Consider the following 13,156-nt stretch of genomic DNA (forward strand, 5'->3'; position numbering starts at 1 on the left):
ACATCAGGGGTAGGAGAAGGAGGTGGATGCGGAGATACAGAAGAGAGATTTACTCGGGCCAGGGGTTGGGTATTGCCTGTGTGTGCTTGTTTATTTAAACTTTGTAGGTGGCTTCAGTTTGAACTTTTTATTATTAATATTTTTGCAACTTTGTGGGAAATAGATGCAAGCAGCACACAGCCTGCTCGGGTGTGTGCCGGTGTCTCGGAGCAGAGCTGGCGAGGGCGGCTGGTGGTTCCGCGCTGGCGGGGCCGGTCGGGGTGTCTGTGGCCAGCCCTGTCTTTTTGGGGGTGCTGAGGGGCTGGCACTGGAAGGGAAGTGCCGTCCTCAGCAAAGGCCGGGCGAGTTTAACAGCTCCTCTGGCTCTAAAGAGTCTTGTCAAGGAGCGGAGACTCCAGCCGAGGTGCTGGTGGCCAGGGACCGGGAGAGCCCCGCTCCCCAGCGCAGAGATGATGCTCCAGACATTTCAGCTCCTGGTAAAACAGGCTGCGGCTTTTGGCTGGGGCTTTGCTTCCACTCCTCTCCTCTCCTCCAGCCCCTTTCTCTGCAAACCTTCCCTCCGATGCTTTTCCCCAGGTGAAGCCATGAGGTGGGGATGTTAGTTCAGGTGTCCCTGTGCGGGGAGGGGGTTTGGGGTGCTGGCCCCCATGGAATGTTGCTGCGGGGTGAGGTACTGGGGTGATGTGGGGATAAAGCGAAGCCGCGTGTGGGGACTGGCGGGACACACGCAGCCGGGGATGAAGTGCTCCAGCACTGTCACCAGCACCACCCCAGCTTTGCCTGGGGATTTTGAGGTCATCTGCCTGCAAAAGAGAAGAGGTGAGCAGTTGTGATGTGTCTGGTTTAGAGAGGGAGAGACAGATAAGGCATAGCACGTGGACACAGATGTGATGGAATGAAAATCTGCCAGGCCCTGGGCAGATAAGCACCTGCTAGAACAAGGGGCACAGTTTTTCCAAGAACTGTCTGCAGTTGAGAGCTCGGCCCTGGGGACCGATCGCTGGGTCGTGTCCCAGCTCTGCCACTGCGTCACTGAGGGACTTGGCCAAGTCACTTCATCTCCACATTGTCTCCACCCTGAAATAAGATGGGGAGGAGGAATCGTGGACACATTTAAATGCAGTGCTCTCTGAGGGAGTAATGGTGAAAACTCCTGCTGCCATCCTCACCTCGTCCCTGACCCGCCACACACCCCAGAGCCAGATCACCTGGAGCAGCAGCTCCTGAGCCAGATCCGCTGTGCCGGAGCTGCCGGGTCCATCTGCCGCTGGGCAGCGGGTCCTGCGCGCAGGTTGGGCAGCACCAGCCCCTTGGAGGGCTGGACAAAACCTCAGCGAGTGATCTGTGAGCTTGACAGCTCCTTGCTGCATCGGGGCAGGTCTGGGAGAACTTGAGCCAGGAGGAGCAAAGGGAACCAAAGGCAGGTTTGTGAGAGAAGCTGATCTGACAGCGGAACAAGGTTTGGCCCTTTGCGCAGCAAACCAGAGGGATGTCTTGGGCCCGTGGTGACCGGTGGTTGTGTGTGTGTGCTGTTGTGGGACTGTTGCTCGGTGCCGTTAGGGGATGCCCTGGCTCTCAGGAAGCCTCCTGACCGTCCTGCACATGCCAAGCGCTGGGCACACAGAGCTCGGTAGCAGACGGTGAGCCCCGGGCTGTGCCTGTGCGTCCATCTGCCCTCGCAGCTCGGTCCTCAGGCCAGGAGCAGACTGTGAGCAGAGGGATCCAAGAGCTCTGCATCTTGTCATATCTGGGCATTTAAATTAGAGAGGTGCAGGCCGGGGGCAGCGCTGGAGGGAGCTGGTGTCAGCGGGTGCTGCTGCGGGCCCCACGGCACCCAACATCCCAACACCAGTGCCACCGTACCGGGAAGTACCAGCCCCGTCCCACACTTTGCAGGCACCAGCTGCTCTTTGTACTGGTTCAGAGCATCCTCTCTCCTCTCCCCTCTCCCCTCTCTTCTCTTTCCTCTCCTCTCCTGGGCGTGTTTTGAGCAGGGATCCTGACACAGGAAAGCGCAGCGTCCCTGGCAGGGTGCGCCCCGGGAACCCGGGCCCTGCTGGGGTTCTGCCCGCTGCTCCTGCCCAGGCAAAACTTGGGAGGGTCTGCGGCTGCTCCCATTGACTCCGTGCGTTTGCGGGGAAGCCGAGGGATGTTTGGTGTGAATGAGCTCCTTGCTTCCTTCTCCAGCCTGAAATTTGGGTCACACAAGCCAACACAGCAGAGCAGTGATAGATGGAGTTCATCCTCCGCTCCAGCCCGAGCAGGCTTTGATTTGCAAGGTGCAACTGTTGGTGGTTCAAAGGGTCTGTCTGAGCCGCTGTTTCATTAGTGGGCTGGCACATGGAAGGAGACGAGAGGGGTTTTTCCCTTCCATGCTCAGCTCCCACATTGCTAATGTTCCTCTCTGCCCGCTGCTAATTTTGACACTGCCCTAAATAGAAGCTGAGTGCATCTCATCTGCTTCACTTAGCACACGGGAAAATTGTTTCCCTTCATTTATTGAATCCAACTTGTGGCTTTAACCCTGTCAGCACGAGGCGTCCCCCAGCCTGGAAGGGCTTTGTGTCCGTCTGTCCCGTGCAGAGCGGCACTGAACATGTAGGAGAGGGACGGTTCCCGCCTGCCTGGGACGGGCTTCACTTCACGAACAGCCACGGAGATGCCACCTCTGCTGTTGATGAGGATGTTGATGATTCCTGGCTGTCCGGGGGGTGTGCTGCTCCCCCAGTGCCCCTTCCTCACCCCTTGCTGGAAAATAGCTCAGCACAGGCAGACTGGGGGAGTTTTTGGTTGGTTTCTCTTGTGGTATTTTTTCCAGCATCTGGTGGGACCAGCTCAGCACGCAGGGACTCTTGGACCCTTCCTGCGCCTGGCAGATGCCCCTCTTACTGCTGTTGAATCGTATATCCCGTTCCGAGTGGCTCCTTGGAAAGATCTGTTCTCCAGAGCAGGACTCTGGGTTCATTTTCCAGCGCGGGATGCGCAGCCCCTGGACTCTGAAAGCTGCCTTCAGCGCGAACCCTTCTGCAGCACGACTTAAATATATCACTGTCTAGAGCAAGGTGCTTATTTGAGGCTCTCGTGAAAGAGTTGTTTTCCTGAAAAACTGTAATTTTGTGTCATTTGCAGCTCGGTGACTGTTCCGAGTGGTGTGCTGAGGACACAGCAGCACATCCCGCTCCCACGCAGGGGTCTTGATGCTTCATGATGCCTGTGGCCTCCTCTAGGATGGAGTTTGATTGTCACCGAGGGTGAAATAACCTCTCCCTTGTTGTCTTGCCAGAGCCGGGAGCACAGAGGGAGCTGTGCCTGCCCTGAACGGAGCAGGAGAGGGCACGACGCGTTGCCCAGACCACGCCAGACAGAGCGATTGGACACGGGGAGCTGTTTGGGGCATTCTGACCCTCTTCTGTATTTCCCTGTCTTTCCAGAAGATCAACCGGACCCCTTCGGATGAGGAATGCTTCTTTGACCTGTTGAGCAAGTTCCAGAGCAACCGGATGGATGATCAGCGCTGCCCGTTGGAAGAATGCCCGTCAGAGGCTGCAGAGGCGGCTGCCACCCCGGTGCCTGCCCTGGAGGAGCGGATCTGTAAGTACCGATGTGTCCGTCTGTCCCTGCTGCTCCCATGGCCTGGCTGGCTGCTGTGTTTTTACTATGAATCTTGTGATGTTTTCCCCAAGCCTGGGCTCCCCAATCTGAGCGGTTCTTTGGCAATCTGAGTCATTACTTAAGGAGGGAAGAAACATTCGTATGTTAACGGTTGCTGAGGGAAAGGCTGGGGAATGTGAACTAAGGCTTGGAGAGTAAACTAGCAAGAGAAATGCAGAATGTACTTGGATTTTTTTAGTATGGATCTTTAGGCCTGGCCTGCTGAACTGTGAGGTTGGCAGGAGGGGTTTTGCCTCTGCCAGCGTGTCCAGGAGGAAGATGCTGATGTTTGCTGGGGAGCTGGGGCAGGCAGAGCGCTGGGACGGGCTTCCACAGGCACATTAAAGTGTCACCAGTTTTCCTCATTGCGTTGCCATGGAGGAAAAACTTCTGGATTTTGTAGCATTCTTGGATGCTGTGGTGATAGGTGCTGTGTAAGAGGAGCCAGCAGGATGGGTAAACAATAGGAAGCTGCAGAAGGCAGACAGCTCGCCCGCAGGAAGAACAGGGATAAATTGAGGAAGCGTCCTGACAAATAGATGGGACAGGAAAGCCAGGTCGGGTCTGTGTTTGCGCTTCGGTTTCATGTCTTTTTTTTTATGATGTGGTGTTGAGGTTCTTTGTTTAAACCAAGCTGGAGAAAAGCACTAAAATGCGCAGGTCACGCTTGCGTGCTTAAGCACCATCACAAAGGGCTGAAAAAACACTTCATTTGAAGGGATGGTTTAGTGGTTTGCAAAGGAATGGGGAGTGCAAAGTGGAGACCCCTGACAGGAGCCACAGGCCGAGGCTGCTCGGGGAAGCGGGTCCGCTGCGGCAGGGCAGGCTGGCTGGGGACGGGGTTTTATCTTCTCAGAATAGGGTGGGAACCAGCATCGCCTTTTCAAGACACTCCTTTCTGATACAGAAGTGCATTTGACTGTAACAGCTGTGTAATTTAGGGGACTGAGTTTAAAATAGGAAGCTTTATAAAGAATGTACAAGTAGGCACACGTTCTGTTCAGCTCTATTTGGTCTCTGAGCCTTTCAGACATGTTATTTTCAAGGTGTCTTTGGGAGCTGAAGGGGAAGAAACTTGTGTTCACATCAGTGCGGAGATTTTGATGTATTTCTGCACCTCCAGGAGCAGGGGCTCTACAACGAGCACGTTGTGTTAGGAGGCTTGGGACACCTTCTGCTCAAGTGCTCTGTCTCCCTGGGACAGTAACACCAGCGGAGTCGGGTTTCTTATAGTTTTCTTTTGCTTGTCCTTGTCCTGGGCGCAGTGTCTGTTGTCCGGGAGCGTTCGCTGCCAGGAGCCAAGAGGCTCTTAGCCCTGAGCGCTGCCCGGCCACGCGGCATCCGCAGAGCTGAGCGCGCTGTGTGCTCCTGCTCCCGCAGCCCAGTCCTCCCTGATGGCATCTCCGCAGACCGAGGAGTTCTTCGATCTCATCGCCAGCTCCCAGAGCAGGCGGCTGGATGACCAACGCGCCAACGTGGGCAACCTGCCCGGCCTGCGGATCACGCACAACAACCTGGGGCACCTGCGCGTGGAGGGGGACGCCCAGGAGCCCGGCGACGAGTTCTTCAACATGCTCATGAAGTGTCAGGTACTGCAGGGCTGACGGGCTGCCGAGCTGGAGGGGGGGACCCTGGTTTCTCCCCAACTTGCCAATGCCACCCCCTGATCCCAGCTGCCCTGCGGGGAGGGGCTGTGCCCAGCAGCTGCTCCCACAAGCCCTGGGCACCCCGGTGCTGCCTTTGCCTCCATATCCTCTTTTAACCCTGTACTGAGGGCTGGGTGTCGTCACCGCTCTGCGAATGAGAGCAGCTGAAGAACCCACCATCCAAGTGATGCCCACCCCCCTGCCAGGAATGTGCACCCTTGGGCGCTGCCCACAGCCTTTTAGCTTTACGACAGAACTGTTTTATCGGTACCCTAACGCCTGTTCTCCCCGTGCAGTCCTCCAGGATAGACGACCAGCGCTGCGCACCACCCGACTCCATTCCCCGCGGCCCCACGATGCCCGATGAAGATTTCTTCAGCCTCATCCAGCGCGTCCAGGCCAAGCGCATGGACGAGCAGCGGGTGGATTTGGCCTCAGCCCAGGAGGAGGCAGCAGAGGAGCAGCAGAGGTCCGGTTCCAGCTAAGAACCGGGGTTTGGCTTGGGGGGGTTCTTTTGATTTCATTTTGGTCTTACAAAGTTTTTAAAAGGGTAGGCGGTTTCAAAGCCGAGCGCTCCCTCACTTCTCAGGAGCTGCACCTCGCCGCGTTGCGCCGGGCTGCTCTGCGGGGGCAGCGCGACAGGAAGACCCATCGGATGGGGGACGGTTTTTAAACAAGGGGGTTTTTCAGGACTCACGGCCACTGTAACAGTGGGCACAGCACGAGGGAAGACGACTTGGGCAGCCCCTTTGCTTACTACCTAAAAATCCAGGAACTTGTGCTGTCAGCCAAAGGAGGAGCCCAGAGCGGGTACTTAACTCCAGCCTTTTATTTCCACAACATTTTTGATTTAAGGGGGAAAGGGAAGAGCACCTTTTCCACGTGGAAGTCTTGCCTGCATCTCGAGGTGACACAAACTGCTCTGGATCCTTGCCTGGAATGTCTTGCTCAACTTTCTTCTTTCTACAGGAGGAAATGAGCCCAAGTCAGAGGCTACACTGGCCCTTTTAAACCTCACCCAGCTGCAGTCACAGTCCCACGCACCTTCAGGTTTATTTTAGGTTTGCTGGGGACTCTGCTGCGAGCCCTGTGACAGCCCCTCGTGTCCCCAGCTGCAGGTCTGGCACCTCCCGTGCTGGAGCAAAGGCTTGCTGAGCTGAGCTTTAGTGGGATTTGCTACCTCTAGAGAACAGCAGCGCAGCAAAGCCCAGCTTGGGCTTGGGCCAAACCCTGAAGAGCAGCCGCCAGCTGTGCAGCCCGGGGCCGGGAGTCCCTGCCCGTCTGCTCAGCACCAGGCAAACGTGGGCGACTCGTCACTTCTGGTGCCGCTGAGCCAGAAGTGTCGTGCAGGACTGTCCTGCGTGCAGGTGAGTGCGCCCGAGGCAGAGCCCGCGTTCTGCAACGCCAGGCTTGGAGCCCGCAAAATCAGGGGGCAAACAGAAGCATCCTCTCCTCCCTTTGTGTCCGACAGCAGGCAGGATATGAACCCTGCCCTCCCTTGGCTCTCCCCAAACCAGTGCTGAGCTCCGTGTCCCTGCAGAGCTGCTCTTGGCCAGGTGCTCCCATTTTGCCTGATCTGTCTCCAATAAATGGAGCCTCATGAGAGTTCCAGACTGGGTTATGGGCTGGGAAGGCAGTTCCACCCCCACACAAGGGTCTACATTTACTCTAATTCCTTCCCCTTTTGGAACAGCTGGAAAAGCAAACCCCGAGAGGAGGGGAGCGTGGATTTAACTTCAAGGAGGTGGAGTATTTTTTCTTTGCTTGACCAGACAGTCTTATCTTGGACTTCAGAAACTCCAGTGACGAGTTCTGCCAAAGCAGATGTGTTCCTATAGAGAACAAAACAGCACTTTCTATTTGAAATGCATTTGATGGAAACGTTTCCAACCAGCAGTAAGATTTGTAGACCAGTGATGCTGCTCGTCGGGCACTGAACCTGCCTGCACTGACCATGCGGAGCGGTGGCTGCGGCCCCTGCCCCGGGAGCGCTCACGGACAGCTCGGCCTCCTACCCAGGACAGGAGAAAACATTGAAGATGAAGATGACTTGACCAGCCGCAGGCTCCGGCCTGTGCAGCTTTCAGCCAGGTGGTGAACTGGAATCTGACCGTTAAGCTTTCAGAGATGTTAATTATTTGCCATATACTTGAATGTATGAGCTTATTTATTTTTTACATGTGCTTTTGCTAATGTCATTTTAATGGGGGAAATTTCCAACCCACAGGTACTTTTTTTTCTAAAAAAAAATAATCTGCCAAATGAATTAATATATTAGAAATGAATACAGCTCAAGGGGAACGGGGGGTGGGGTTTGTGCTTAATAAATATTTGTGTCTAAGCTTCAGTGACAAAAATCCATTTGCGTTATTTCTTGGCCAGCCAGCAGAGCCAATGTCGGGGTGGCTGGTGGTCTCCTGCAGCAAACGGCACATGTGCGCCCACCTACACATCCCTTTGCATTAAGAACACACAGCTCCGCTGCCTTAAATCCCAACATCTGTCTGACTGTGTGGCTGTGGATGGACACAAAACCCTGAGCAACGGCCCAAGTTACCAGGACGGCAGGGCAGACAAGCAGCCCCGCTTACAGAGAAAAGCCTGGCTTTTCTGCCAGCTTGAGCCCTCCTCTCAGAACATGGCCGAGTTTTTCCTTTCAGGCCGTGCCTTGGGCTCTGGCTCAGCCCTGTGCTGGCGCCTTCTCGGCGCCTTCCCCACAAGACGTGTCTTGTTTCCCCGGCGGCAGCGACAAGAGGGAAAGGGCAGCAAGTGCTGCGCAAAGCCCTGAATCAGCCCTTAGTTCAGATACTCACAAAGCAGCGGCGGCAGCGTGAGTTCGGTCCGGCACAGCAGGGGTGGGCAGGCCCTTAGGCTTTGCCAGCAAGTGGGTCTGAGAGCAGCAGAGTTTGGATCCTGAACCCTGTGAAGGATAAAGCCAAGTCACAGCTGGTCTTCCCACGCCTGGCTGGCTTGTGCCGGCCCCAATCAAAGATTAATGAAGAGCCACCAGTTCATTCTCATCAGGCCCTCTCATGCCTCTGGGTGCCTGGACACAATCAGCTCTGTGCTGGAAGTCTCTGTGTGACATGCAGACAGAACCAGCCCCCCAGTACACAAAGGGGAGCAGCTTGGGCTCCCAGGAACAGGTAAAATACATCTGAGTGAGCGATGTGGCCCAACCTGTGAGCTCTCGCTGTCCTCAGCAGCTGGGGAAGGGAGCACAGGCTCTCCAGTCATGTTCCCTCTCCCAGAGCACCTACAAAACAGAAAGGCTCTGTGAGCAGGAGGCAATGGCTGCAACTGACCCGCAATGGTCGCTGCTCTGCCGTACCCGCGGCAGCAGACACGAGGCCGTTCCAGTGCCAATCCTGGCCAGAGGGATGTGCTCTCTGGTGCTGACACCCACCAGAGGGACGCGAGATCGCCAGGACTCGCTGTTCAGCCCTGGATGGCAGAACGCTGCTGTAGCAGCTGTAACCTGCGAGTTACTGCAGCACAGGGTGCTGCCCCAGTGCAGGACCCCTGAAAAACAAACAGCAGAAAGACAGGATAGTGCCCCAGCCTCCCTTTTGTTTGGTTCTTCCCCACAGGGTTCCCCTCTCGCCCCCGTTCCCAAACACCACCGTCCCACTGAACACGGGCCAGACCACCAGTAACCCCCAACCGGCCACATTAACTCAGGAATTCAGCCGCACTACAAAAGGAGGATTTGCTCAAAGAGGCAGAAAACAAGAGGCAAAGTATTTGCCATTTTGCAGAAAAGCCTTTATGGGCAGGAACCAGGAAGAGGATCCAGCCCTTAACAGCCGCAGTGAAATGCTTCAAGGAATGTGAACACAGCTTTACGTTTGCTGCCCGCCCTGCGAATGCGGCTTTGTCCCCCGCCCCATCCCACAAAGACTCACCCTGGTCGGCTGCACCTCCCGTCGCTGTCCCCTGCTCCAGGACTTCACCGCACTTCTTCCCCATCCTGACAAACCTCCGGTTCAGGAGAAAAGCTGGGTCTCCTCTTCCCGGTCCCTCGTCTCTGGCTAAAGCAAGGTCTGCCGGGCTCCTGCTAGACAAAGCGCGCTCACCTCTGCCCCGTTTCAACAACGGGCACCCCCCCGTGACACACCGTTTTTTCAGAAAAATCCACTTCAAAAGGCAGCACAAAATTCCTGTTTTACCTGCAATCTATTAGCAACACAACCTTCGGTGTGACGTGCAAATTCCCTCACGTAACTGCAGCGCCTTCCCAGCTGACAGCCCCAGAATGGTTTGTCATGAGAAGCACCGATTTCTTGCAGTGCTACCCCAGCCCTGGCATTACCCCACGTCCCTGGGGACCTCACAGCACCCAGTGCCAGGGGACACCGCGCTGAAAAACCACTAAAAACCACTAAAAAATCCACTAACAGCCAGCACAGACAAACTTTGCTATAGCTTTTACCATAACGCAGCAAAAATGAGCACCACCTCTCTGTAGTGGGGTGAATAACAGGTGAGAAAGGTAAGAACAGGATAAAAAAAAGACCCCAAACCTCAGGTTGTAAATTGTTTCCAAGGCAACACAGATCCTGCAACAGCTGCTCTGTGCCATCCCAAAGGCACGAGCACAAAGGAAGCAGAATGCTGATTTTCAGGCAAAATGTAATAAAAGACCCGCTCTTGCAGCAGTGCTAACGGGGCCAGCAGCTCCCAACAGGGCGAGCACACGGCGATGTGTGCAAGATCCTGCTGCTTGGTGAACACGTGGGTCACTCCAGCAGCCTGTCACCTCACCAGGAGATGAACACGCAAGCCAGTGAAGATCCTGCCCCTCCATCACAGAATCACAGAATCAGCTGGGTTGGAAAAGACCTCAGAGATCATCAAGTCCAACCCTTGGTCCAACTTCAGTCCAATGCTGCTTCATCGCTCTGAAATTTCATAGCAAGAGGAAAACGTGATTCTTTCCTGTCACTCTGATCCGTGCTTGTAATGCAACACGTATAAAAGCACCCAGAGCGCTTCAGGTGAATGAAGTAAACTCATTAAAACACTCATTAATGCATGCAATGGCCTCAGTGAATACTGGGCTGATTAAGAACCACGAGAACCTGGACACGTTTGGCTGAAGAACTGGGTTTGTTCAGCCCAGAGACAATGAGGCTGTGAGGGATTTTACTGACAAACTAGCGCACAAACCAGCGCTCCAGACACCACCAAAGCACCGACGCTCGACAGACAATCAGCAAAACAAGCACCCAGAAAAATATCTACACCTCTAAAAACATCAGCTCGATCAAAGGCAAAACTCCACGAGACAAAGACACACAACAGAGAAAGACCAGTGCCCGAATTTATTTTAAACACAGACCGTTGAAATCAGGAAATAGTAAAGGTTTAAGAGTCTCTCTGGCCACCAGCAGAACGACAGCCATCCCGTTGGTCAGCTCTGTCCCTTGCCGCCAGTCTCGGGGGGGGATTCCCCGCTTTCTCCCTCGGGGGGCTCACCTGGAGACCCGGTATCAGCCGAGCTTTCCAGCAGCAGTTCCAAGGCTTCCGCGCCAGCCACGCGTCTCACCTTCTCCCCTTTGGCTGCCAGGATCTCCTCGATATTCCTGAACAGCGATGTGAAAACCAACAGTGACCCCGCAGCAAAGGCCGGAGCCAAGAGTCGAGCGCAGACTCGCTCTTCCACGCTTTGCTCTCAGGCTTAAATCCACAGTGAACCACGCACGAGCGTTACCGCGGTTATTTCTCCATAAAGCATTCGGGAAGCAGATAAAACCACCCAAACCTTCTGGGACTATTTTGATCCATTAGGATCAATGACTGCACAATTATGGATAAACGGAGATATTTAAAGGTATCTAAGGGAGCTAGAAATCATTGAAACGCAGCAGCACGTGGGTCCTGACATTTAAAACAGCCAGGGACACCTTGCAGTCATTTAATAAACCCGAGGGGGAACAGAAGGACCCACACGCAGTAATTCACCTGCAGGCACCACCAAGGATGGTGTGTATCACACACAGCTGCTGCTTTACACCGTTTATTTGAACGCCAGGCAGCAGCTGTCAAACTACAGATTATAAACTCGGCTTGTGTGCTTTAAGAATCCAGACGAAGCAGAGAATTATATCCACTAAAATATCTGGTTTTCTCTGAACCGCATTCTAAAAGCGCCACAGAAGTGACACAGCAGCGAAGAGGACCCGGCGGCGACGCGGCAGCCGGTCACAGTATCACAGTATCACAGTATGTTTGGGATTGGAAGGGACCTCAAAAGCTCATCCAGTGCAATCCCCCCATGGAGCAGGAACGCCCAGGTGAGGTTACACAGGAACATGTCCAGGCGGGTTGGAATGTCTGCACAGAAGGAGACTCCACAACCCCCCTGGGCAGCCTGGGCCAGGCTCTGCCACCCTCACTGAGAAGAAGTTTCTTCTCAAATTTAAGCGGAACCTCTTGTGTTCCAGCTTGATCCTATTGCCCCTTGTCCTATCATTGGTTGCCCCCGAGAAGAGCCTGGCTCCATCCTCATGGCACTCACCCTTTATATATTTACAAACATTAATGAGGTCCCCCCTTAGTCTCCTCTTCTCCAAACTAAAGAGACCCAGCTCCCTCAGCCTTTCCTCACACGGGAGATGCTCCACTCCCTCCAGCATCTTGGTGGCTGCGCTGGACTCTCTCCAGCAGTTCCCTGTCCTGCTGGAACTGAGGGGCCACAACTGGACACAATATTCCAGGTGTGGTCTCCCCAGGGCAGAGCAGAGGGGCAGGAGAACCTCTCTGACCTACTGACCACCCCCTTCTAACCCACCCCAGGTACCATTGACTTCCTGGCCACAAGGGCCCAGTGCTGGCTCATGGTCATCCTGCTGTCCCCAGGACCCCCAGGTCCCTTTCCCCTACGCTGCTCTCTAATAGGTTATTCCCCAACTTATACTGGAACCTGGGGTTGTTCCTGCCCAGATGCAGGACTCTACACTTGCCCTTGTTAAATTTCATTAGGTCCCTGGCAGAGCGGATGTTCTGGGCTCACTCACCGCTTCCCCTGCAGGTCGGAGAACCAGCCCAGGTTGTCGGCGATGACGTGGTGGTTCCCGCAGCCCGGACAGGTGACGATCACCACGCCGCTGTGGTACGCCAGCTTGGAAATGGTCTTGGCCGAGCGGGTCTGGCAGACCTGCCAAACAAACGTCATGATTTATAACCGCAGCTTCTGGGCCTTTAAGAGAAAAGTATTTTATTTACCTGATTAAAAGGTTTATTTCCCCCTCCCTCACCTCTAAGCGTTTCAAGGCAGCTCAGTTGTGCTGCGATGCCGTGTAGTTTGTACCAACGCGCTCCACGGGCCGGACACAAGCGTATGAGCTTTCTCGCCTCAACTACAGCGCTCACAGAGTTTTAGTGCTCCTGGCGTGTCCCATGAGAAGATTCTGGGTCGGAGAAGATGAACTCCAGAGGTCCCTCCCAACCCCAACCATCCTGTGACTGACTCTGAGCCCAGACCGGGGCCTGTTCCGCGGGAGGACCCGTTCACCTCAGCGCCCGCCCTCCCGCGCCGGCCCCGCTCACCTTACAGGTGTACACCAGGCGATAGTGCGCGGGCCGCGGCTGCCCCGGGGCGGCGGCGCTGCAGGCCGTGCGGAGCGGGGCCGTGCGGAGCGGGGCCGTGCGGAGCGGCGGCGGGGGGCGGCGGGGCCGCCATGGCGGAGCGGCCCGGAGCAGCGCCGCGGCCACGGCCCGCGCAGCGCGCTGCATGGCGCTGCATGGCGCAGGCGCACGGAGGGAGCGGGCACTGAGGCGGCGGCAGCCATGTTAGGTGCGGGCGCCGGCCGTGTTAGGTGAAGGCGGCGGCCATGTTAGGTGCGGGCGCCAGCCGT

General features: G+C 55.5%; 2 protein-coding genes across 13 annotated transcripts in view; one reads left to right on the forward strand and one right to left on the reverse strand.

Annotated features, from left to right (window-relative positions):
- Positions 1-7,654, forward strand: part of GPSM1 (G protein signaling modulator 1) — a 58,028-nt gene extending 50,374 nt beyond the window's left edge. For 6 of the 8 annotated variants that reach the window (XM_065035607.1, XM_021280017.2, XM_065035608.1 and 3 more), the window contains 3 exons: positions 3,432-3,591; positions 5,032-5,240; positions 5,594-7,654. In XM_065035607.1, coding sequence (XP_064891679.1) covers positions 3,432-3,591; positions 5,032-5,240; positions 5,594-5,782 — 558 coding nt within the window. In that variant the 3' untranslated portion in view covers positions 5,783-7,654. Of the gene's footprint in view, positions 1-1,405; positions 1,425-3,042; positions 3,063-3,431; positions 3,592-5,031; positions 5,241-5,593 lie in introns of those variants that run through there. The other 2 variants (XM_065035611.1, XM_065035612.1) reach the window with 2 other exon arrangements.
- DNLZ (DNL-type zinc finger) lies at positions 660-13,110 on the reverse strand. 5 transcript variants are annotated; one of them, XR_010467164.1, is made up of 7 exons: positions 12,849-13,103; positions 12,317-12,456; positions 9,203-9,351; positions 8,629-8,819; positions 8,478-8,553; positions 8,111-8,217; positions 6,109-6,260 (listed from the first exon to the last, which is right to left on the reverse strand). XR_010467164.1 is itself a non-coding variant. In XM_065035633.1 (6 exons), the coding sequence occupies exons 1-6, from the start codon at positions 13,032-13,034 to the stop codon at positions 796-798; spliced, it is 807 nt and encodes a 268-aa protein (XP_064891705.1). In that variant the 5' UTR covers positions 13,035-13,110; the 3' UTR covers positions 660-795. The 5 variants fall into 5 exon arrangements, 3 of the variants coding, with proteins under 3 accessions (XP_064891705.1, XP_064891706.1, XP_064891707.1); XM_065035633.1 differs by lacking the exons at positions 6,109-6,260; positions 8,478-8,553 and adding an exon at positions 660-803 and having other exon boundaries at positions 8,603-8,819; positions 12,849-13,110; XR_010467163.1 differs by having other exon boundaries at positions 8,478-8,819; positions 12,849-13,099.
- Between the last annotated feature and the right edge of the window lie 46 nt (positions 13,111-13,156).

The sequence above is a fragment of the Columba livia genome, chromosome 19, assembly GCF_036013475.1.
Source record: "Columba livia isolate bColLiv1 breed racing homer chromosome 19, bColLiv1.pat.W.v2, whole genome shotgun sequence".
NCBI classification, from domain to species: domain Eukaryota; kingdom Metazoa; phylum Chordata; class Aves; order Columbiformes; family Columbidae; genus Columba; species Columba livia.

What these genes read in the sequence shown, in the direction of transcription:
- DNLZ (XM_065035633.1), bottom strand. Translation starts at nt 13,034, where the DNA reads ATGCAGCGCGCTGCGCGGGCCGTGGCCGCGGCGCTGCTCCGGGCCGCT. An exon ending in GCCTGGTGTACACCTGTAAG is followed by an intron (nt 12,457 to 12,848) that starts GTGAGCGGGGCC and finishes TTTGTTTGGCAG; the next exon opens with GTCTGCCAGACCCGCTCGGC. An exon ending in GGGAGGTGCAGCCGACCAGG is followed by an intron (nt 8,820 to 9,202) that starts GTGAGTCTTTGT and finishes TTTGTTTTTCAG; the next exon opens with GGGTCCTGCACTGGGGCAGC.